Consider the following 22,533-nt stretch of genomic DNA (forward strand, 5'->3'; position numbering starts at 1 on the left):
CGCGCAGGCGGGGCTGGTACAGCCACGGGGCCGCTGTGGTCAGGGTGGAGCGTGCTGCGGAGGCAGCTGGCTGTCCGCACCATGACTGCTGGCGCCCTGTGTGCCCGGGCAGGGCAGTCACGGTGTCAGGTGTGGCCTGGCCGCTGTCCTGGGGACAGGACGGGACCTCCAAGAGCTCGCATCCCCACTCCCCATCTCCCAGCTCCTCTTCAGATCACGGCTTGTGGCTGCTGGCAGCTCCCTGGGCTGGGAGGCTGTGTAATGCACCAACCAACTTGCTCAAGGTCAGCTGAGACCCCCAGCTCTGGGGTCACACAGCATCCCTGCCACCATCCAGGTCATCCCACGTCTGTGAGGGAGGGCCTGTGTGGCGCTGTGGGTGATGGGGGGATTGGGCGTGTTATGGGATGGCCCCAGGAGTCAGCTTCTTGAGGGGAGGGGAACAGATGAGAGTGGAGGTAGAAGCTCTGACCTGCTCAGCCTTCCCGGGGATTCCAGGCCCAGCTCTGGTGGGAGGTGCAGGTGAGAAGCCCCTGCAGGTTTCTGGGTCCCCACCACTTTCAGTTGAAGCCCCTCTGCCTACACCACCCCTAACTCTCCCTCCCGTGGCCCCGGCCTGAAGCCACAGAAGATGGGGAGTTTACGTGGCTTCCCTTCCTGTAGGGAAACCAAGCCACAGACAAACACGTTCCTTTAAGAAAGCATAGAAACCGGAAAATAATAGTGGGTGGTTATCACTGACATGGTTCATGTAGAGTCGCTTCACAAGCCTGGGACACGGAGGGAACTGAGGGCCGTTGCCCCGAGTCCTGGGGCTCGCACCCTCCGCCCCCCGCCCCGTGGCCCACTCTCCCCTTGGTGTCTTCTGGTGGCTGGGCGGACTTCAGCCACCTGAACCCCTTCTGGAAGGATCAGGCCAGGGCAGAGGTCATTCACAGAGGGGAGGGTGTGGTCGACCTTAAGAACGCCATTGCACCCACTCTGTGTTGGAGCTAGGTTCCGGGTCTGAGCAAGCGTGGCTTCCTGGTGCAGTCCCCACCCTCACTCACCCAGGGTGGGGGGCTTTGTGTCCACCTTGTCCCCTCGTGCAGCCTGGTCACCCCGGGACCCGTGCTGTGTGAGCATCTGCTCTGCTCACAGCGCACCCCAGGGCCCATCAGACTTCACTCATGAAAGGGAAGTGTAAGGATGAACTATTCCATGGTTAAGAGTTTCAAGGTCGCGACAGCGTTGACCAGAGCGCTCAGGCACATGTACGAGGCCCATGCATAGAGAAGCCGCGGTGTGGGCTTCAAGGACCCTCCGTGTGGGAGTGGGATGGGGGCCGGACGGGGATTTCCTGCAAACGCGGCTCCAGGCTCTGTGCTCGGCAGGGGGACGACTGTGGGCCCTGCCTGTCTGTGGAGGGGCCCTGGGGCTGCCCAGCTCAGCAGGAACGGCAGGGGTGGGAAGGGAGGTCACCTTCCCTTAGCACCCCTGACCTCACACCCCCTCATCAGGGCATCCTAGTGCCTAAACAGCCCCTTCTTCGTCTAGCTCTGAAGACCTGGACGGTGTGGGGGCTGGAGGACATGCAAGAAACAAATTCTGTAAAGCAATTATCCTTCTATTAAAAAATAAAAAATATTAAGGACAAAAACACAAAGGACAGCAAAGGCGGGGCTTGCGTTCTCAGCCAGCCTCTGCCAGATTGTGCCTGTGCTGACGCATCAGGCCAAAATGCTGGTGCTCCCACGCCGTATCACAGATGAGAATAGAGACACAGAGAGGTTGAGCATCTTGCCCCAGCTTAGCAGCTGCTGGGGGCAGGGCTGAGACCTGGACCCCTGTGGTCGCATCTGGAGTCCAGATGCTGTGATGACCCCGAGGGAGCGGCAGAGACCAGTCGGCCCATGCTGAGTCAGGCTCGCGAGCACACACACACACGCATGTGGCCTTCACCTTTGCGGCTACAAAAGTCAGAGGGAAGCAGAGGGTCACCAGGAGAGGCCAAAGGAGAGCCGGGGTCTATAAGGAGGAGAGGCCACACTTCCCAGGAGGCTGGGAATTCCCTTCCCTGGTGATTCTGATTCCACTCTGCATTCCTCTCCCTGGACCCAGGATTGACTGTCCAGTGACCTAACTTAGTTGGCTCCAGAATTATGCCTTCCCAGGGGTTCAACTAACTGGACCCCACTGCTGTCAGTGTTAAGGGGGGAATGAGTACATAGTCTGGGATCCAGATTTGTTTGGAGACAAAATTTATTAGAAGAGGAGACCTAAAAAACCACGAAGGCAATTGGCAGGAACATCTCCAGAACACCTAAGGAACCCTCTGCGGTTTATATCCCTCCTCTCCTGTCATGAAAGTGGAAGGTCTATTTAAGAAATAATTCTGTGCTTATCACACTCTTTCTTTAAAATATTTATTATATATTTATTTATACGGCTGTGCTGTGTCTTAGTTGCAGCATGTGGGAGCTAGTTCCCCAACCAGGTATTGAACGTGGGTCTCTGCATTGGAGTTTTGATCCCTGGACCACCTGGGAATTCTCTCCTCATACACGTGGGGACAGTAACGGGTCACAGGCCTCCTCTGAGGCGCCCTTAAAGTTGAGGCATGGGGTGGCTGCAGAAATCCTCCTGTGGCTAAGGTGTGGTTTGTTGCTCATGACTCACTCACACTTCCTGCAAACAGGGCTTCTCCCCCGTGTGTGTCCTCTGGTGTCTGATGAGGACGGACTTGTGACTGAAGCTTTGCCCACACTCCCTGCAAACATAGGGCTTCTCCCCTGTGTGTGTCCTCTGCTGTCTGATGAAATCTGACTTCTGAATGAAGCTTTGCCCACACTCACCGCAAACATAGGGCTTCTCCCCTGTGTGTGTTCTCTTGTGTGAGATGAGATGGGTCTTCTGACTGAAGCTTTGCCCACGCTCCCTGCAAACATAGGGCTTCTACCTTGTGTGTGTCCTCTGGTGTCTGATGAGGGTTGATTTCTGACAGAAGCTTCGCCCACACTCCCCGCAATCATAGGGCTTCTCCCCTGTGTGTATCCTCTTGTGTGAGATGAGATTGGCCTTATGACTGAAGCTTCGCCCACACTCCCCACAAACATAGGGCTTCTCCCCTGTGTGTATCCTCTTGTGTGTGATGAGGACTGACTTATGACTGAAGCATCGCCCACACTCCCTGCAAACATAGGGCTTCTCCCCTGTGTGTATCCTCTTGTGTGTGATGAGGACTGACTTATGACTGAAGCATCGCCCACACTCCCTGCAAACATAGGGCTTCTCCCCTGTGTGTGTCCTCTGGTGGGTGATGAGGAGGAACTTCCGACTGAAGCTTCGCCCACACTCCCTGCAAACATAGGGCTTCTACCCTGTGTGTGTCCTCTGGTGTCTGATGAGGGTTGATTTCTGACAGAAGCTTCGCCCACACTCCCTGCAAACATAGGGCTTCTCCCCTGTGTGTATCCTCTGGTGTCTGATGAGGGCTGACTTATGACTGAAGCTTCGCCCACACTCCCTGCAAACAAACGGCTTCTCCCCTGTGTGTGTCCTCTTGTGTGAGATGAGATTTGACTTATCACTGAAGCTTCGCCCACAGTCCCTGCAAACATAGGGCTTCTCCCCTGTGTGTATCCTCTGGTGTGTGATGAGGACTGACTTCTGACTGAAGCTTCGCCCACACTCCCCGCAAACATAGGGCTTCTCCCCTGTGTGTGTCCTCTGGTGTGTGATGAGATGGGACTTCCGATGGAAGCCTCTCCCACACTCCCCACAAACATAGGGCTTCTCCACTGTGTGTGTCCTCTCGTGTGTGATGAGACTTGACCTGTCCTTGGAGCCTTGCCAACACTCTCCGCATGTGACCCTCATAATCCCTGAGACCCCTGCCCCCGTGAGCAATGTGCCTGTGTCCTCTGGATTCAGTTTCTGGCTTGTGCTGGGCTCGTCTGTCATTCTCTCATGCACCCCAGAACCCCCCATTTGTCCTCCGGGTGAGTAGGAAGAGGCCCTTGAAATCCTCTTCAGCCTTACGCTTTTCAGCAATTGTTGGGGCCTGTCCTTGGCCTCCTGACCCTCAGATTTGTCGCTCGGGCTGTGTGGATTGGAATATCTCTGATTTTGACTACCTGGGCAGGGATCCTCTGGTTGGAGGCGGTCTCTTTCAGATAGTCTCAGGAGGGTCTGAGAGGAGTGACTACGTTGGATGTGTTGGCTGAGGAATTTCTGGCTGGAGAAGGCCAGAGAGCAGGAAGCACATGGGTGGATCTTGGACATCGGTTCTGCTGAAAGAGGAAGCTTTTGGTCAGGTAGCTGGTTTGCTGTGGTCAGGCCCTCCCCACTCATCATCTAAGTGTTGACAGTGCACAATCTGTCTCCCATCAAGTGCCTTTACAGTCCACTCTTCCATTCCACTGTTATTCTCTACATCTACAGAAACCCAGGAAGCGGGTGTCAAGGGCCTTTTCTACATATCACCCAGATAGGGACCTTCCAGCTGCATCAGAGGCAGCGTCTCTAGTGAAAGAGATGGATCTGCAGGGACTTTCCCTGCGTGTAAGTGTCTGAAATGTCACATCACAGTGGCCCCAGGTATTTACCCTACTGAGGGATAAGAGTTGATGACTTAGGTGGAATCTCCTGAGAGTCTTACTGTGAGGGGAAAGGGTCTATTAAGTTAGGGGTGCCTGGCCTGGAGCTCTCTGCATATGGGAGGCAGCACAGGGGGTGGTTAGAGCAGGTGTGGCTAAATCTGACTTTGTGGCTCCTTGTTCAAAGAACAGCCTTTGTGTCGATCTCTGGAGGAAGTGGGTTTGAGACTGGATGAGACCGAGCGGCCCAGGTCCCACTGACTACAGGTCTGGCTCCTGCTGCCCAAACTGGTTCACAAATTGCTCCTCTCTCAGTTTCCCATAAATCATAAAATAAAGGCATATCCTTTCTATAGTCTCACCAGTACTCATACCTTTTTTATTTCATTCAGGCTTAATCCACTTAACATGCACTAGGAATCCCTGTTTAAAAATACATGTCCAGTCAGACCCTTCACACCCTCACTCCCAAGCATCTCAGCCAGCCCACTCTCCCCTCATGTCTGGCAATGAACTGATCTCTGAGGGGACACCCCGCTGCTGTCTCTTCCCAAAAGTGAACCAAAGCATCGTCTTAGCACAGAGAACATGCTGCTTGCAGCTGATAGCCTGGCGGTTGTTCTGTGTCACCCAGGAGGACCCCTGGGGCCTGCACGTGGACACAGGCCCTGAGGCTTCCGTGTCCCGTCCAGCCTCCTTCCTCTCCCTCTGTGCTTCCTCCCGCGACCCCTGGCATGGCCTCGCTTCCCGGTCCTGGGGCTGCGGCACGGGCTGCTCCCCTGCCTGGAATCCTTCCCGGCAGGTCTTATCTCTGCAGAGACCCTGCCGCACCGTCCTGCACCGCACCCCACCCTCTGCTCACGCTGACCAGGCACGTTCCCTGCGCTGGTTTTCCTCAGCACCAGCCCCTGTCTGGTATGAAGCCCCTGCTGCCCCAGGGCAGTGGTTCTGTTTATTTCGGTGCGTGGAGCCCCGTCTGGCACAGAGCGTGAACTCACATGACAACAGACTGGAACAGTAACTGAATCCGCATCTCTGTACACGTGTCGCTTAGAAATGGGAGGAAATGAAGCAGAAACAAATAAAGGGCAGAGAGCTGGTAGGTGCTAGAAATGTTGCTTTTTGCTTCTCAGCCTTTTAGCAGAAGGTGATGTTGCACATTTTTTTGCATGAAATATTTAAAATTAGAACTAACATTTTCAATATAAAATTTCTCCTAATAGTCATATAAAAAGAATGAAATTCTGAGGCATTTTAATTGCAAGTCAACTGACTTTGGACTGGACTGTCCTCTGCTTCGAAATCGGACCACGGAGGCTCCCAGGATGGGGTGGGGTGCTGGAAGAGGGGAGACACTCACCTCTCCCGGTCGCGAGCTCACTCTTCCCCCTGCTGTTCCGCTTGATGCCAAGGTCCTGACCATACTCGTCCCCGTACCAGACCAGCAGCTCACAGCCCGGCCTGACCACCCGGCAGGTTCGGTAGAAGATCTGCCCATGATACTGGACAGCCACCAGGTTCTGCTCCTCGTCGTCCCGGGCACAGTTCACATACCTGGGGTCGAGGCCGGGAAAGGGAAGGAAACCTCAGGTGATGAGTGCCCTCCACTGTCCGCCCATGCCCAGCTCCTTGCCTTCCGCCTCTGAGGCCGCCCCTCATGTGGACCTTCTGTTCACTCCTTCGACCAGGCCATGTGAATTCCCATGCTTTTTTCTCCTTACCTAAGTAGCCATTTTCCGGAGCCCAGTTCCAGACTCATCTCCACCTGGACTGTCCGTGAGGCTGGTGACCTCCAGCTCCTCTAAACTCTGAATTAAGTTCTCTTTCATCCACAGGGCTTGGTGCTTCTTGGCTAACACGCAGCCCTCAGCACTCACACCAGCCTGCCTTCTCTCCCGAGGCTTTCTCCCATCTCCCCACGTGTATCCAGTGTCCTATTTGCTTGCCCACCCCCTCCCACGGAAACTTGGAGAGAGCTCTGATATAGCTTTAGACACGGAACAGTAATAGTGTGTTCACTGTCTGCCTGCCCTGATGAAAGGAGAGGCCCTCAGAGGCTGCTCAGGGCCAAGCTGCCCCCCATTCCTTCCCAGGCCTCAGGTCCCACTTCTCACTGGAACCAAGCCTGAGGAGGTTGTTGCCCGCAGAGAGTCAAGGTCTTCTGTGTTAGGTCATCCTGGCGTGTGCAGTTACTCAAAGATAGAAAAAGTAAGGTTACTGCTCCTAAAATCAATTGGGCAATGTCTGTTTGCAGTATGTTCTCCAAAAGGACATGGGTTGTGTGACTGCTTCAGTACCGAAGTTCACTGTCTAAACTGAAACATAAAGGGCATGATAAGTGTCCATTAAGTGAGTTAAAGTGTCCCTGGTGAATCTAAACTCTTCAAGTTGTTTTCAAGTCGACCAGTTTTGTTCAGCATATAGACTTGTATCTTGACGGCACATGCCAAATTATTATTTCCTTCTTTCCAGTGTGTTTTGAAATGAAAGAGTATGGTATTGAGGGAAAAGAGGAAGGAAGATGAGAAAGCTTTTGAGGGAGCCGGGTTGAGAAGGACAGGGGCGTGGGATGGAGGGAGTCTCAGTGTCTACACACTGCAGACTCACTGCACTCACCTCATCCAGTTGGCCCAAGACGTGTCCTTTCCATCCACATACTCATAGCAGTTCCTCCCTTTGGTGATCTGGGTGTCAGAGAAAGAGTTACAAGCTTTCCTCTTTTTTTGTGTGTGTGTAGGGAGCAATAGAAGAGCTATTTCCCTGTGTAGTCATTGGTGCTTTTCAGCCTGCATGGATTCAACTGCCTGTCGGACCACACGGTAAGCTCCTTACTCATTATTCCATGTCTGAGTCTCTTGGTTCATTGAAGGCAAGGGCTCCACAAGGGAGGAGTCACTTCTGTGTGTCTGTACACTGTGCTCCCACCTCTCCTCTGACCTTAGAGAGAGGTCTAAGTGTCTGTAGACTGTGTTCCCACGTCTCCTCTGACCTTTAGATAGAGGACCTGAGTGTCTGTACACTGTGTTCCCACCTCTCCTCTGACATTTAGATAGAGGTCCAGAGTGTCTGTACACTGTGTTCCCACCTCTCCTCTGACATTTAGATGGAAGTCCTGTGTTCACGCCCACGGCACACAGTACACAGGGCTGACTGTGTCATTGCCGACCATGTTATCACCATCTGCATCCTCATATGTAGACATGAAAAACCCACCACCACGTACAAGTGATTAGAGGCCAGAGGACAGGGAAACGGGTGCTTCTCACCAGCCAGGCGTATCCACTGTTGGCGGCCTCTTCATCGTCTGTGATCTGGCCCTCATAGGGGCCAAAGTGCAGGCCCAGCGGCAGATCGGACGCCTCGTTCCACACTCCAAGCCCAGCGTCAGGGATGCCCGACAGTCTGATGCTTAACCCAGGGGGCAGCGTGAGGACTGAGCGGTTGGCAAGCCCCTTTTCCACTGCACAGTCCTTTACAAATGTTGGGGGCCCATGGGCAGCACAGCTGTCGATGAAGAAGTTCTGACACTCCTCACAATCTGGAGGTGAGAACAGGGATGAGAGGAGGTACAGTGATGTTTCTGGTCGTAAAGACCTTCATAAAGAACTAGGGCATTCATGGCATTTGGCCTCGATCCTGCACCCCAAGTCATAGAGGAAGGGGATGGCCAGGGGACCAAATGGTGAGGTGAGGTTAGTGGACCAAGGCCTCATTGCCCCTTCTCCGTGAGTGGGCCAGCGGGGTCACTCACAGAGGTAGTCGTCATCCTGGGGCTCGCTGACCTCTTGGTACACGTGGCCCTTTCTTTCCCGTAGACTGTACCTCTTCACTCCAGTCTCCTTTCTTCTGAGTTCTAAGATGGAGAACAGAAGCTAAGCAAGGCTGGTGGGGTCTGTGGAGTTAGTCCCATTTTATCAGAAAGTGTGAGATCTCCTACCTGTCCATCTCTACACTTTGTTAAAATTTTCTTATATGTATTTTTCAAACTTTTACTTTCGTAATTTTATGTTTTCATGTTCCAGTATTTATTTCTCGGCCACACTGCATGGCTTGTGGGATCTTAGTTCCCTGACCAGGAATGGAACTCACACCTCCTGCAGTGGAAGCGTGGAGTCTTAACCTCTTAACCACCAGGGAGTCCCTTCTCTATGTTTTCTTTCTTCTCCCTTTAAATACAGTTTCAAGAGACTGAGGCGCCACTGACCACAGATGCCCAGTTCAGTGATAGCTTCCTGCACTTCCCATTAGTAGGTTTAACTTCCCAACCTTCCTACTTAGGTAATAGTTCATTGAAACATCTACTCAGAAAATATGTGTTAAGCGCACATGACAAGTAAGGCACTGAGCAGAGTTCTGGGCATGAACACTAACAAAGCATGGTTCCTCTTATCACAGTTGCATTTATTGAACTACTTGTAGGTGTCAGACTTTTGCATTTAATGTAAGGTTTTCAGGCACTGTATGAGTCATGTATCCTTATCCTCACTTTACAGATAGCATTCAGGATCTCAGAAATTGTATAAGATTTTCCCAAGGCCCCAGTGCTAACTTCATGTCTCAGATCAGTCCAGCTTAAACCCCGCCTACCCAAAGTCCCTGCCACACACCTAGGCCATGCTTATTAGTTTTTCTACAGGAATTAGAGGAACTAATTAGAGGAACTCCCCAAATTTCTCTTACCGACTTTTTGTCTGGGGTGCCGTCCAGGGGTCCTTGCTTTTCTGTGATGGGGCACTGGATTCTGAGCCTGCTTGGAGCCACTTGTCTTCAGCGATTCTGCTGCTCCCGGCAATTCCTTCAAACTAGATTCATTACTTAATGGTGCCCTGGACATTCTCTTCAATGTGAGTAAAAGACAACATGCATTTCTTTAGTTCTTTAGGACTTTATGAAGTGTTTTCACATGCATGACTTTAGTTAATACTTTGACAATTCTTGGAAATACCTGATATGGGGGAGGGGGTCTGAACACTGGAGTGTAAAATAAGGAACTAGGTGGATAGTGAATCAAAACTAGAATTCATATCTTAAGGTTCTTCCCCTTCAACTTTCTGCATAAAAGTGAGAGCAAGGCAGGGAGAAAAGCTGGAGGCCAGGGAAAGAAGAGGGTAAGGGCTGGTAGAGAGATCCTGAGGGTTTCTCTTAATAGTGGCCCTTTGATGGACGAGGACGAATGGAAAATTACAGAGGGGACAAAACACATGTGGAAAACAAGGTGACAAAGCAGTGAGATTAAGAAGAGAAAAGACGATCGGCAGACACATATTTAGACAAGAAAGAAAATGAGATGAAAGCTACAGGTTGCCATGTCCTAGCGACAATGTTTGGAATTAAAGTAGCCGGTCTCGTCAATTCTCCTCGAACAAGGCTGTATGACTAGCTGGTTCTACTCAGTTTCCTGATCCATGAATTGGTATACAGGCTAATTCTTAATATTATAGTGGACATGAAATTTAATAACCTTCAACAAATTGTTGTGTGAAGTATTTAATACAGTAAGAACGTGAACGTACATCCCTTACGTATCAATTTATTCCCTAAACTGCCACTATATTTCAAGTGCAGCTCACAGATACTATCTTCAGCATCCTTTGACCTTTCTACTCCTAGATGAATGCTTAAATGTGGAGTCACTCACTCACGAACCATTCAGGGGGCACTTAGGGGCTTTGAGGTGGGCCTGGACTTCTGAGAACTAATGGGTGTGGGCTAGAAACTCAAACCTCACAACACAGGGGCAGGCTAAACAAATGATTACAAACAGGAGAGTTGCTAATTAGAGCTCAGTGGAAGGAGTTGTTACTCCCTCCTACAAGAATGAGCATTTGAAATGATACCCAGATGATGAGTTTCTACTCAAATGCAGGTAATCTATGTGAAGTCCTTCTGTTATTTTCTTATTTGTTGCTTTTCAGTCATAAACCTGAGGCTTATCAGGGTTGCAAGTTGCTTCCTCATATTAGAGTGGGAGGCTCTGAGGTAGGGATCCTGTCTTCTTCTTCATCTTGGACTGTCCACTCTACAAACTGCCCAGCATATCTTTAAGCTTCTTCATCTTGGACTGTCCACTCTACAAACTGCCCAGCATGTCCTTAAGCTTCCCTTAGTCAGATGTCTTAGCATATCCCTCCCTAGCAAAGCACAAAAAACTGAGGTTGAAAACATCTCTCAGATGAATGATATAAAGATGTATGAATAATCTTCATAGAACTATTTAAGTTTTAATCAGTTTGTAAGGTGTTTAGAGAACGTGCATTGGTTTAGAATGCACTTCCAGTGATACTGTGGTCTCAGGTCTATAATGAAATGTTTCTTACCTTTTTTTTTTTTTTTTTGGTATCTATAATGGTGATAGCTCTATACCTACTTATAGGTACTGTAGGATTGATTTAAGGTTTAAGCAAGTTTATTCACATAAAATACTTGAAGTCTAATATATTATGAAAATAATGTAACAACAGAACAACCTACTACTGTTGTTGTTCTTACTAACTGCATAGATGGTGATGATATCAGACATTGTGCTAAAGATTCAGGACAGGAAGGCAGCGGTCTCCAGGATCTCTGTGTTTTCTGCTATTCTCACCTGTGACTCGATCCATGAGGAGGTTATTTTGGCAACAGGATTTGGGAAATACTCACTTTCTGGTGTTTACTGTGCTCCACTCTGAAGGGCATCGAAGAAGGTTTACCTAAAAAACAATGAGAATCAGTGTTTTGGTTGGTAAATGTTTCCAAACTCTGGGTATTCTAATTAAGGACACATAATTCTAAGCCAGAGAGTGACAAAGACAATGATTACCAAAGGAGGAATGGAAAATGATTTCTGTATCATCAACTCCCATGGTTCCACTGGGAGTATTACATAGTTTTCTTAAAATTAAAAAAATATATGAAACTTCATCCGTGCCTCATCTGCTTTTCATAAAATATCTAATAAATTTAATAGTCTCTCATGACAAAAGTTCTCAACAATGTAGGAATAGGAGGAAGTGACTGCAATATAATAAAGGTCATATATTGAACGTCTACCTCTAACATCATAGTCATCAGTGATAAAGATCAAGAAGAAAAGCCAAGGATGCCCGTTATCAAATTTCTGTTCACCATAATATTAGAACTCCTAGCCAGTGCTGTAGGTTAGAAATGGAAACAAAAGGCTTCCATTTGGAAAGAAAGAAGTAAAATTATGTCTGCTCACAGGGGCATGGTTTTATGTGCAGAAAAATCTTTAAATCCACATACACAAAAAACCTGCACAGAAAGTTGCACGGTACAAAATCAACACTCAAATATCTTTCCATGCATGAAGAATGACCATTCCACAAAGGAAAATAAGAAAACAATACTATTTATTTTTTATTTTTTTAAAGCTATATTCAAGAGCTAAATTAAAAAAAATATATATTTATTTTTATTTCTTTGTTTTTTCCAGGACTTTTGTTGCGGCAGGTGGGATCTAGTTCCCTGACTAGGGACTGAACGCAAGTTCTCTGCATTGGGAGTGTGGAGTCCTAGCCACTGGACAAAAAATCTTATTTATAATAGCATTGAGAAGAATGAAGCAATTAGGAATAAACTTAAGGAGATGAAAGACTTATATGTTGAAAACTACAAAATATTGCTGAAAGGAATCTGACATAAATAATCGATAGGTGTCTCATGTTTATGGATTTAGAGTCTTAATATTATTAAGCTGTTCATACTACCCAAAGCAATTTAAAGATTCAACGCAATTTCTATTAAAATCCCAATGGAAGTTTTTTCAGCTATAGAAAATCCATCCAACAGTTAACACGGAATCTCAGAGCACCCCAAACTGGCAAAGCAATCTTAGAAAGAACAGCAAAGCTGGAGGCCTCTGATTTCAGAACATACTACAAAGGTACAGGAGACAAAAGAGTGTGGATTTGGCAAAACATGTGTGCTTAGCTGCTCAGTCTTCTTGACTTTCTGTGACCTTTTGGACTGTAGCCCTCCAGGCTCCTCTGTCCAGGGGATTTCTCAGGCAAGAATACTGGACAGGGTTGCCATTTCCTTCTCCAGGGGATCTTCTTAACCCATGGATTGAACCCACATCTCCTGTGTCTCCTGCACTGAAGGCAGATTCTTCACCTGCTGAGCCACTGAGGAAGCTGGCTGGCATAAAGACAGATATGTCAATCAATGGAACAGAATAGATAGCCAGAAATCAACTCTTGGATACATGGTCTAATGATCTTCATCTTGCGTGTCAAGATAATGGGGAAAGCTTAATCCCTGTAATGAATGGTGCTGGGGAAACAAAATAACCATATTCAAAATAATGAACATCTTACATCTTGAAGAAAAATCAACTCAGAATGGATTAAAGACATTTATGCAAGACTTGATAAGACTCTTAGAAGAAAACAAGGGTGAAGCTTCAGGACATTGAATCAGCAATGATTTCTTAGATATGGTGCCAAGTTCACAAGTATTAGTAGCAAAGTAAAAATAGACAAATGAGATTAATCTTAAAACCTCTGTGCAGCAAAGGACACTGAACAGAGTTGAAAAGGCCACCGACATGATGGTAGAAAATATTTGTAAAATCTGCATCTGATAAGGGGTTATTAAACATACACCAGTTTGAAGGCTACCTATAAGCCAGGAAGAAAACCTGATTGACCATGATGGCACCTTGATATCAAATTTCCATGTTCCAGCATTGTAAGAAAACAAATTTCTGTGGTTTAAGGAATGCAGTCTGTTTTGTTATGGCAGTCTGCGCTGACTAACAGTGAGAGAAGGAATTGAATAGACAATTCTCCAGAGAAAAAACACAATGGCCAACAAATATATGGAAAGATTCTCAATATTACTAATCGGTACGGAAATACAAATTGAAACCTTCTGTGATGGGCAATATGTATAAGAAGACAATAACAAGTTTGGAAAGGATATGGAGAAATTGGCACCCTTATACACTATTGTTGGCAATATAAAATGTTGCAAGCTTTCTAGAAAAGACTATGGAGTTTCCACAGAAAATTAGAAGTGCTGTATGATCTAGCAATCCAACTCAAGAGTGGGTTTCCGTAAAAAATTGAAAGCAAGATAATGAGTAAATAGTGGGCACATGTATAGTCATTGCCGCATTATTCCCAATGGGCAAGATGTGTGAGCAATCTATATGTTCATTGGTGGATAAAAGATAAAGATTATATATAAGATATATGTTATAGCTCTTATATCCACATGCACACAACGGAATGTTTTGAAGCCTTAAAAAAGATTTCTGTCATATGCTACATCATGGATGGGCCTTGATGATATTATACTAAGTGAAATGAACCAATCAAAAAAGACAAATATGGCCTGATTCCACTTCTCTGAGGTATCTAAATTAAATCCATGGAAACAGAAAATATAATCGTGGTTGCCAAGGGCTATGAGGAGGAAGGATTGGAGAATTGTTCCTCGGTGGATTAGGGCTTCAGTCACACAAGATGTAACACTTCTACAGATTTGTTGTACAGCAATGTGTATATATAATCCCGGTGGCTCAGGGGTAAAAAGTCCACCTGCAATGCAGGAGATGCAACAGATGCAGGCTCAATCCCTGCGTTGGGAAGATCACCTGGATCAGGACATGGCAACCCACCCCAATATTCTTGCCTAGAGAATCCCATGGACAGAGGAGCCTGGTGGACTCCAATCTATGGGGACACAGAGTCAGCCATGACTGAGCGATTAGCACTGCGGCCACTAACACTAACGTGTACATAGTTAGCAGCGGTGTGTCATACACTCAGAAACTGTTAAAAAGGTAAATAAAGACGAGCAGGCATATGGTGAACCGAGGCGTACGTATTCCCTAAGAATCTCTCCTTATGTCAAAACCTTTGCAGACAACCAAATGTTTGGTTTTCATGTCCCTTTCCCTAGTTTTAATAACCTCAGGGAACAGAGGGACGTCCCTGGTGCACAGTGGATGAGAATCTGCCTGCCAATGCAGAGGACACAGGTTCGATGGCTGGTCCAGGGAGATGCCACTTTCTGCGGGGCAGCTGAGCCTGTGTGTCAGAAACTACAGAGCCTACACGTGCTCTGCAACGAGAAGACAGTCACCGCAGCCAGAGAAAGCCTGTCCACAGAAACAAAGACCCAGTGCAGCCAAAACTAAATAAGTAATTTTTTTAAAATCTGGGAGAACAGAAATCCATAGATGGAGAATCATAGAACTATCTAAATTGTTTTCTGCAGTCTAGGCAGATTAACTCTTCTAAACTGAGCAGCAGAAGAGGAAGTGAGCTGCTTACCTCTATTTTATAATAAGTGTACTTCATTTTATTTACCTGATGCCATCTCTGGTCAGTGAAATGTGGGAAAGATCATGGAGAATAAATAGTTCTCTCAAACCCTTTCCCAGAATCAAAATAAAGAATTAGTTTAACCTTAGGGTAAGATGATCATGAGTTTTATTTTATATACATATATACATAATGTATCTTGAAATAATATGTTAATCATTTCCTCTTTGAAGAGATTTAATCCAATAACCAATAACCAATCTGTTTGGTGAATTTATTTCTAAAGGATCTTTAACTGCCTTTCACTAAGAATGTTTAGCAAAAATAATTCTTTTTAAAAATAATGATAAATATTAACCATAAAACTTTTGAGAATTACACTAGAAAGCCTATACATTCATCTTCATTCAGGCTAATGTCAATATTCAGCCACAGCCACTTGGGAATGCTGAAAATTATGTTTTCCTTGCTAATGGCTGAGATGTAGTTGAGACCTAAGCCCAGACTGGTTTCAGGAAGACACGTCCACACCCTCCTGGCCTCTCACCTTGCTGCCTTGGTGTCCATTCTTCATCAGAATCCTCAGTGTCATCTCCCTGGGGCTTGATGGCCTGCCTGCGGGGATGCATGAAATCTGGTCGAGTGGCTCTGAAACCTGGAAAGAAGCAAAACATTTGTTCTAAGAAGGGGAAACAAAGCATAGAAGCAATGGAAAGTGTCACAGAGTCAGGGAATCTGTGGGATGTGCTGGGAGAATCTAGAACAAGGCAAGAGGTGAGCTCTGCACTGCAGGTCACCCTCCCTCTGGTACAGAACTGTAAACATTTCCTCCAGGTTAGTCTCCACACAAAAGGGAGCTGTGCGCAGGTGAAGCCACCTAAGAGCGGGCCAAGTGAACACTGAGGGTGAAGACCTGTTTCATGTTTCCCAGGCTCACAGGCGCCCAGCACTTCCTGTTACCTATAGCAATCAGCGCTTCGTAGTTTCTTTTCACATTCCTATACCGGATTTTTTCCCATTCTCCCATCTCTTCCCATTCTTCCTTGGAGAAGTATACGGAGATGTCTTTGAAAGCATCTTTGGCCTAAGGAAAATAATAGATTTCATCAGTGATTTACTAATCTAAGTCAGACCTTAGAGCTGAGACTTCTCTTCCACCTTTTGTGCAGGGAGTAGCCTGAAGCTCCTGGATGGTCTGTGTGAGAGAGGGGTGAAGACTTTCCTTCCCGACTGTGTCCTCCTTAACTGAACAAACTGAGCATTTTCCTAGCTCTCCCTGGACACAGAGCAGTTGAGAAGCTAGTGTCCTGTTTTGTCCCACTCCACCCCACCATCTCAGACAGGACCAGGTATTCCCATCCTGTGTACAGTCACAGGGACGTTCACTCAGCTGCCAAGGCAAGCAGTCTGTGGTGCTTCAGGGACCAACGCCATGTCTTTCCTATAGAGCTGGCTTTGAGCCCAGCTTTGCCGCCTCCACCTCTCACCGTGGGCTTCCGCTCTGTTCTCCCGGCATCTCCCTCAGTGCTCTCCTCTGGAGACCTGTTCGGCCTCATGGCCATTGGAGTGCTCAAGACCAAGGTGCCTGTGGAAGAAGAAGGTGCTGAGATAGCCCAGACCACTGTCCAGAGCCTGAGCTGCCTGCCTTGGGTGGAGTGTCCAGGGCAGGAAGGCGAGGGGAAAGTCAGGGTGAGGGTATTCGTGGGATGGACGGATCCTGACTAGGTATGACAGATCAGCCTAATATGAACTAGATTTGGTTTCTTTGGTTCCCTACAATTCAGCCCCTCTAAGGGAAGGCAGTGGGAGGGATGTGACTGTGGGTGACGGAGGGATTCTCGAGGAGACCCGGAAACCCCTAACTGCTGTACTGGGGTCAGGCTGAAATCAGGGCTCTGTTCCAGTGCAGCAGAGGGAATGTTTCTCCAAGAAGGGTTTTGAGGATCTCCTCCTGGGGACTCAGAAAAATCTGGGCATAACGTAGGTTCTACGTCTAAGGGAGAAGTCGCTCGGCTTGAGGAGATCTGGGTCCCACGGGCTGAAGTAGCTGGGGTCCTCAGTCAGAGGGGACTGGGGATCTTTTGGCTGATGTAGAATGCGCACGGTGAGAAAACTTGGGGTCTGTGAGGCTGAGGAAATCGGGGGTTTCTTACTAAGGGATTTTAGGGCTCCAATAGGCAGTACAGTTAGGGTCTTGAGGAGGAAGAGGTTTAAGAGCTCCCAGGCGGAGGTATTCAGGGTCTCCGAGGTTTAGGAAATTTGGTCTCTCTGCGGGTGGTAATTTTAGGGTGCCTCAGGCTGAGGGGATCTGGGGTTAATCTAGGTATTTGAGGGTCGCAGCACTAGGGGATTTGGGGTTTCTGTGGGTGAAGGGACTTGTAATCCCTGAAGCTGACGAGACGCAAGCCCCCTTCAGTTTAGGACTCAGGTTACTCAAAGCTGACAGGATTTCGGGCCTCCCACCCTGGAATTTGAAGCCATCAAGCTAAGGGTTTATGATGGCTGCGCAGGACGCATTCCCTTCAGCCTCCCCGCTGTTCTGCCGCACTGCCCACCCTGTCCCCAGGAGCGCTAGAGGTTCAGCGAAGTCCAGTCCTTAGGCGCTGAGGTGAAGTGAAGGGCCAGCAGCCTGCTTGTACCCTGTCAGGCACAAGCGACCAATCGGCGTTGTGACTGAGGCAGTCTGGCCAATAGGCGCCCGGAGGGTGCGGAGCGCGATGGAGGCCCCGCCCCACCGCTCGGGGATTGGCTGCTCTGTGGGCGTGTCTGCCAAGCCTCCAGTGCGCAGGCGCAGCTTGGCTGGTCTCTTTGTTTTCAGGCATGGCCTCTGAGGCCTGGATCCTCAGGTGGGCGGGCTGTCCTCAGGCTGAATGTTTCTTTCCAGTGCCCTCAACTGGTATATCGGCTCCACCAGACTGTAACCGCGCTCCCGGAGTTTATCCTAGGCCCACTGTGCCCTGTCTTATCAAATCCAGTTTTGGCGAGAGCTCTTATGGGGTGCGTACTGCATTAATCAAGGGAAACGGTGTAATTAACTACATTCTGATGAGACACAAGATAAACACCGTATGGTCAAAGATTTAAGCACAACGCTTGGAATAAGGATGTTAGAAAAACTTGGAGGATTTTTAACCTGAAAGCAGAAGTGGCACTGATGAGCCATCTGTTTATTTAATGTGGGTATGAAAAGCCTTCAGAAATGAGGTATAAGTAAAACCTCAAAGCCTTGCAAGTGTTTTCTGTAAGCCGAGGCATCGATCTGGAGGACTGTGGGTCCATAGAGCTGAGTTTGCCTGACACCTACTGGCTTCACAAGATAAAATAGGGACACTGGTTCTGGCCCTTAGGTAGCTTTGCTCTCATAAAAATAATGTGATTTCCATGTATTGGAAGCAAAGCGACTGATTGTAGAATTAGCATCAAGTGGTGGTTGGGAGTCTGGATGGAGAAATGTTACCAGAAAAGCGAGTTTCCCTCTTGGTGGGTGTAGAGCCAGAAGGTACAACCCAGCCAAAGCTCAAGGGAAGGAAAAGTGTATTACTTGCAGAACTATGGAGAACAACATGGAACTTTCCAGAGCAGTGTTTCTGTAAACCACAAAGTTTGGTAAGCTTTAATCTATGAGTACAGGCATGTTGCAGCTTCTGAGGTGACTCAGATGGTAAACAATCTCTGCATAGCAGAAGACCCGGGTTCAACCCCTAAATGAGGATGATCCCAAGAGGAGGGCGGGGCAGTCCACTCCAGTATTCTTGCCTGGAGATTCCCATGGACAGAAGACCCTGGTGGTCCATGGGGTTGCAGAGAGGCAGACATGAGTGAGTGACTAACACTTTAACTTGACAGACATGTTTATTAATGATCTTGGGCTGTGGGAGACTCCAAGCTTCATTTGATTGAAGTCTTGAGAGTCAGAACCAGTCACCATCAGCATCTCTTACATTCAAGCTGGTCTGGTATACATATAGCTATCTATTCTTGATATAGATATAGATATCTATTCTTCTTCATATTCTTTCCCCTTATCAGTTCAATTCAGTCACTCAGTCGTGTCTGACTCTTTGCAGCCCCATGGACTGTAGCACACCAGGCCTCCCTGTCTATCAGTAACTCCTGGAGTTTACCCAAACTCGTGTCCATTGAGTCGGTGATGCGATCCAACCATCTCATCCTCTGTCATCCCCTTCTCCTCCTGCCCTCAATCTTTCTCAGCATCAGGGTCCTTTGAAATGAATCAGCTCTTCACATCAGGTGGCCAAAGCATTGGAGTTTCAGCTTCAACATCAGTCTTTCCAATGATCATTCAGGTCTGATCTCGTTTCGAATGGACTGGTTGGATCCCCTTGCTGTCCAAGGAATTCTCGACCCTTCTCCAACACCACAATTCAAAAGCATCCACCCTTCAGCACTCAGTTTTCTTTATAGTCCCAAACTCCCATCCATACATGACCACTGAAAAAACCATAGCCTTGACTCGACTGACCTTTGTTAGCAACGTAACAGCTCTGCTTTTTAATATACTGTCTAGGTTGGTAATAACTTTTCTTCCAAGGAGTGAGTGTCTTTTAATTTCATGGCTGCAGTCACCATCTGCAGTGATTTTGGAGCCCCCTGAAATAAAGTCAGCCACTGTTTCCCCATCTATTTGCCATGAAGTGATCTGATCCGATGCCATGATCTTAGTTTTCTGAATATTGAGCTTTAAGGCAACATTTTCATTCTCCTCTTTCGCTTTCATCAGGAGACTCTTTCGTTCTTCTTCACTTTCTGCCATAACGGTTGTGCCATCTGCTTTGCTGATATTTCTCCCGGCAATTTTGAATCTAGCTTGTGCTTCATCCAGCGTGGTATTTCTCATGATGTACTCTGCATAGAAGTTAAATAAGCAGGGTGACAATATATAGCCTTGATATGCTCCTCTCCCGATTTGGAACCAGTCTGTTGTTCCATGTCTGGTTCTGACTGTTGCTTTTTGACCTGCATACAGATTTCTCAAGAGGCAGGTCAGGTGGTCTGGTATTCCCATCTTTTGTGAATTTTCCACAGTTTATTGTGACCCACACAGTCAAAGGCTTTGGCATAGCCTATAAAGCAGAAATAGATTTTTTTTTTTCTGGAACTCTCTTGCTTTTTCGATGATCCAGTGGATGGTGGCAATTTGATCTCTGGTTTCTCTGCCTTTTCTAAAACCAGCTTGTAGATCTGTAAGTTCACAGTTCATGTATTGGTCAAGCCTGGCTTGGAGAATTTTGAGCACTATTTTGCTAGTGTATGAGATGAGTGCAATTGTGCAGTAGTTTGAGCATTCTTTGGCATTGCCTTTCTTTGGGATTGGAATGAAAGCTGACCTTTTCCTGTCCTGTGACCACTGCTGAGTATTCTAAATTTGCTGACAGATTGAGTGCAGCACTTTCACAGCATCATCTTTTAGGATCTGAAATAGCTCAACTGGAATTCCATGACCTCTGCTAGCTTTATTTGTAGTGATGTCTCCTAAGGCCCCCTTGACTTCACATTCCAGGATGTCTGGCTCTCGATGAGTGATCACTTCATCATGACTGTCTGGTCCATGAAGATCTTTTTTTGTTCAGTTCTGCTGTGCTTTCTTGCCACCCCTTCTTAATATCTTCTGCTTCTGTTAGGTCCATACCATTGATGTCCTTTACTGAGCCCATCTCTGCATGAAATGTTCTCATAAGCTTGTTTTAAGGTTGCTATTGCAGGGAGTGGCCACAAGGGGTCAGGACTTTTTCATGCCCAGTTGTAATTGCCTTGAAATTGAAAACCTTCCAAGTTTTCACTCAAGACTGTAATTCAATATGGAATGTACCTGAAGAAACACCCAAAAGCTTGCGTGTTCTTTCAGGACATTCTTGTTTATTTATTGTAATAATTTTTTTAAATTTACTGGCAGTGCCATGTTGCATGTGGGAGTTTTAGTTCCCCCACCAAGTGTCGAACCCTTGCCCCCTGCATTTGAAGCACAGAATCTTAACCACTAGACTGCAGGGAAGTCCCCCTAAGCTTTTTTTTTTTAAAGTAACATTTATTTCATATTGTAGTAAAAGTGATATACCATGTATTGTGCGTGGCAGGTGAACCGAATGTATTTTCTATTTTGTTTTTGTTCAGTTGCCGAGTCAGGTCTTTTTGTCGGAGCGTTCCCTTTTCTACAGGCCCTGTTATACTGGTAAGACATCTATTTGTATATACATAAGTGTACATAAATGTAAATATCTAGGTACATAGATATGTAAATGTCCAGAGAGAGAGATAAATGTCTAGGTACATAGATATACAAATGTTTATATGCATAGAAATATACATTCTAGGTACATAGATATATAATCCCTAGGTTCATTGAGACATCAATATCTATATACATAAACATATAAATATATATGTACATATAGACATAACTATCTATGCAAAACAGAAAAAGAGACACAGATGTACAGAACAGAGTTTTAGAGTCTGTGGGAGAAGGCGAGGGTGGGATATTTTGAGAGAACAACATCGAAACATGCATATTATCTATGGTGAAACAGATCACCAGCCCAGGTTGGATGCATCAGACAAGTGCTTGGGCCTGGTGCACTGGGAAACCCAGAGGGATCGGGTAGAGAACGAGGTGGGAGGAGCGTTCAGGATGGGGAATACATGTAAATCCATGGCTGATTGATGTCAATGTATGACAAAAACCACTACAATATTGTAAAGTTATAGCCTCCAACTAATAAAAATAAATGAAAAAAAAAAAGAATTCTTTTATTTTAAACCATGGGCCCCACCCAAACCCGATTAATGAGAAAATTTTGAATTGGTTTTCAGTTGATGGTGATGCACATGAAATTTGGGAACCTCAGTGGCTGTTTTTTAAAATCAACTTGGACAGGGAACCCTCTTACACTGTTGGTGGGAATGCAAACTAGTACAGCCGCTATGGAGAACAGTGTGGAGATTTCTTAAGAAACTGGAATTAGAACTGTCCTATGACCCAGGAATCCCACTTCTGGGCATATACACCGTGGAAACCAGATCTGAAAGAGACACATACACCCCAGTGTTCATCACAGCACTGTTTATAATAGCCAGGACATGGAAGCAACCTAGATGCCCATCAGCAGACGAATGGATAAGGAAGCTGTGGTACATAAACACCATGGAATATTACTCAGCCATTAAAAAGAATTCATTTGAATCAGTTCTAATGAGATGGATGAAACTGGAGCCCATTATACAGAGTGAAGTAAGCCAGAAAGATAAAGACCAATACAGTATACTAACACATATATATGGAATTTAAAAAGATGGTAACAACAACCCTATATGCAAAACAGAAAAAGAGACACAGATGTACAGAACAGACTTTTGGACTCTGTGGGAGAAGGCGAGGGTGGGATGTTTCGAGAGAACAGCATCGAAACATGTAAATTACCTAGGGTGAAAGAGATCAGCAGCCCAGGCTGGATGCATGAGACAAGTGCTCGGGCCTGGTGCACTGGGAAGACCCAGAGGAATTGGGTGGAGAGAGAGGTGGGAGGGGGGATCGGGATGGGGAACACATGTAAATCCATGGCTGATTTATGTCAATGTATGACAAAAAACACTACAATATTATAAAGTAATTAGCTTCCAACTAATAAATATAAATGGAATAAAAAAGAAATATACATTCTAGG

At 46.8% G+C, this 22,533-nt stretch overlaps 1 protein-coding gene across 1 annotated transcript; it reads right to left on the bottom strand.

Moving 5' to 3' along the window:
* Positions 1-3,354: 3,354 nt before the first annotated feature.
* On the bottom strand, positions 3,355-16,407 carry LOC136161861 (histone-lysine N-methyltransferase PRDM9-like). The gene is made up of 10 exons (XM_065926988.1): positions 16,339-16,407; positions 15,812-15,935; positions 15,399-15,506; positions 11,220-11,269; positions 9,258-9,414; positions 8,329-8,430; positions 7,844-8,115; positions 7,194-7,261; positions 5,938-6,131; positions 3,355-4,268 (listed from the first exon to the last, which is right to left on the bottom strand). The coding sequence occupies exons 1-10, from the start codon at positions 16,405-16,407 to the stop codon at positions 3,355-3,357; spliced, it is 2,058 nt and encodes a 685-aa protein (XP_065783060.1).
* Between the last annotated feature and the right edge of the window lie 6,126 nt (positions 16,408-22,533).

Source organism: Muntiacus reevesi, chromosome 2 (genome assembly GCF_963930625.1).
Source record: "Muntiacus reevesi chromosome 2, mMunRee1.1, whole genome shotgun sequence".
NCBI lineage: Eukaryota > Metazoa > Chordata > Mammalia > Artiodactyla > Cervidae > Muntiacus > Muntiacus reevesi.

What these genes read in the sequence shown, in the direction of transcription:
- LOC136161861 (XM_065926988.1), bottom strand. Translation starts at nt 16,407, where the DNA reads ATGAGGCCGAACAGGTCTCCAGAGGAGAGCACTGAGGGAGATGCCGGG. An exon ending in ATGGACACCAAGGCAGCAAG is followed by an intron (nt 11,270 to 15,398) that starts GTGAGAGGCCAG and finishes ATTGTTTTTTAG; the next exon opens with GTAAACCTTCTTCGATGCCC. An exon ending in GCACCCCAGACAAAAAGTCG is followed by an intron (nt 8,431 to 9,257) that starts GTAAGAGAAATT and finishes TCTCCATCTTAG; the next exon opens with AACTCAGAAGAAAGGAGACT.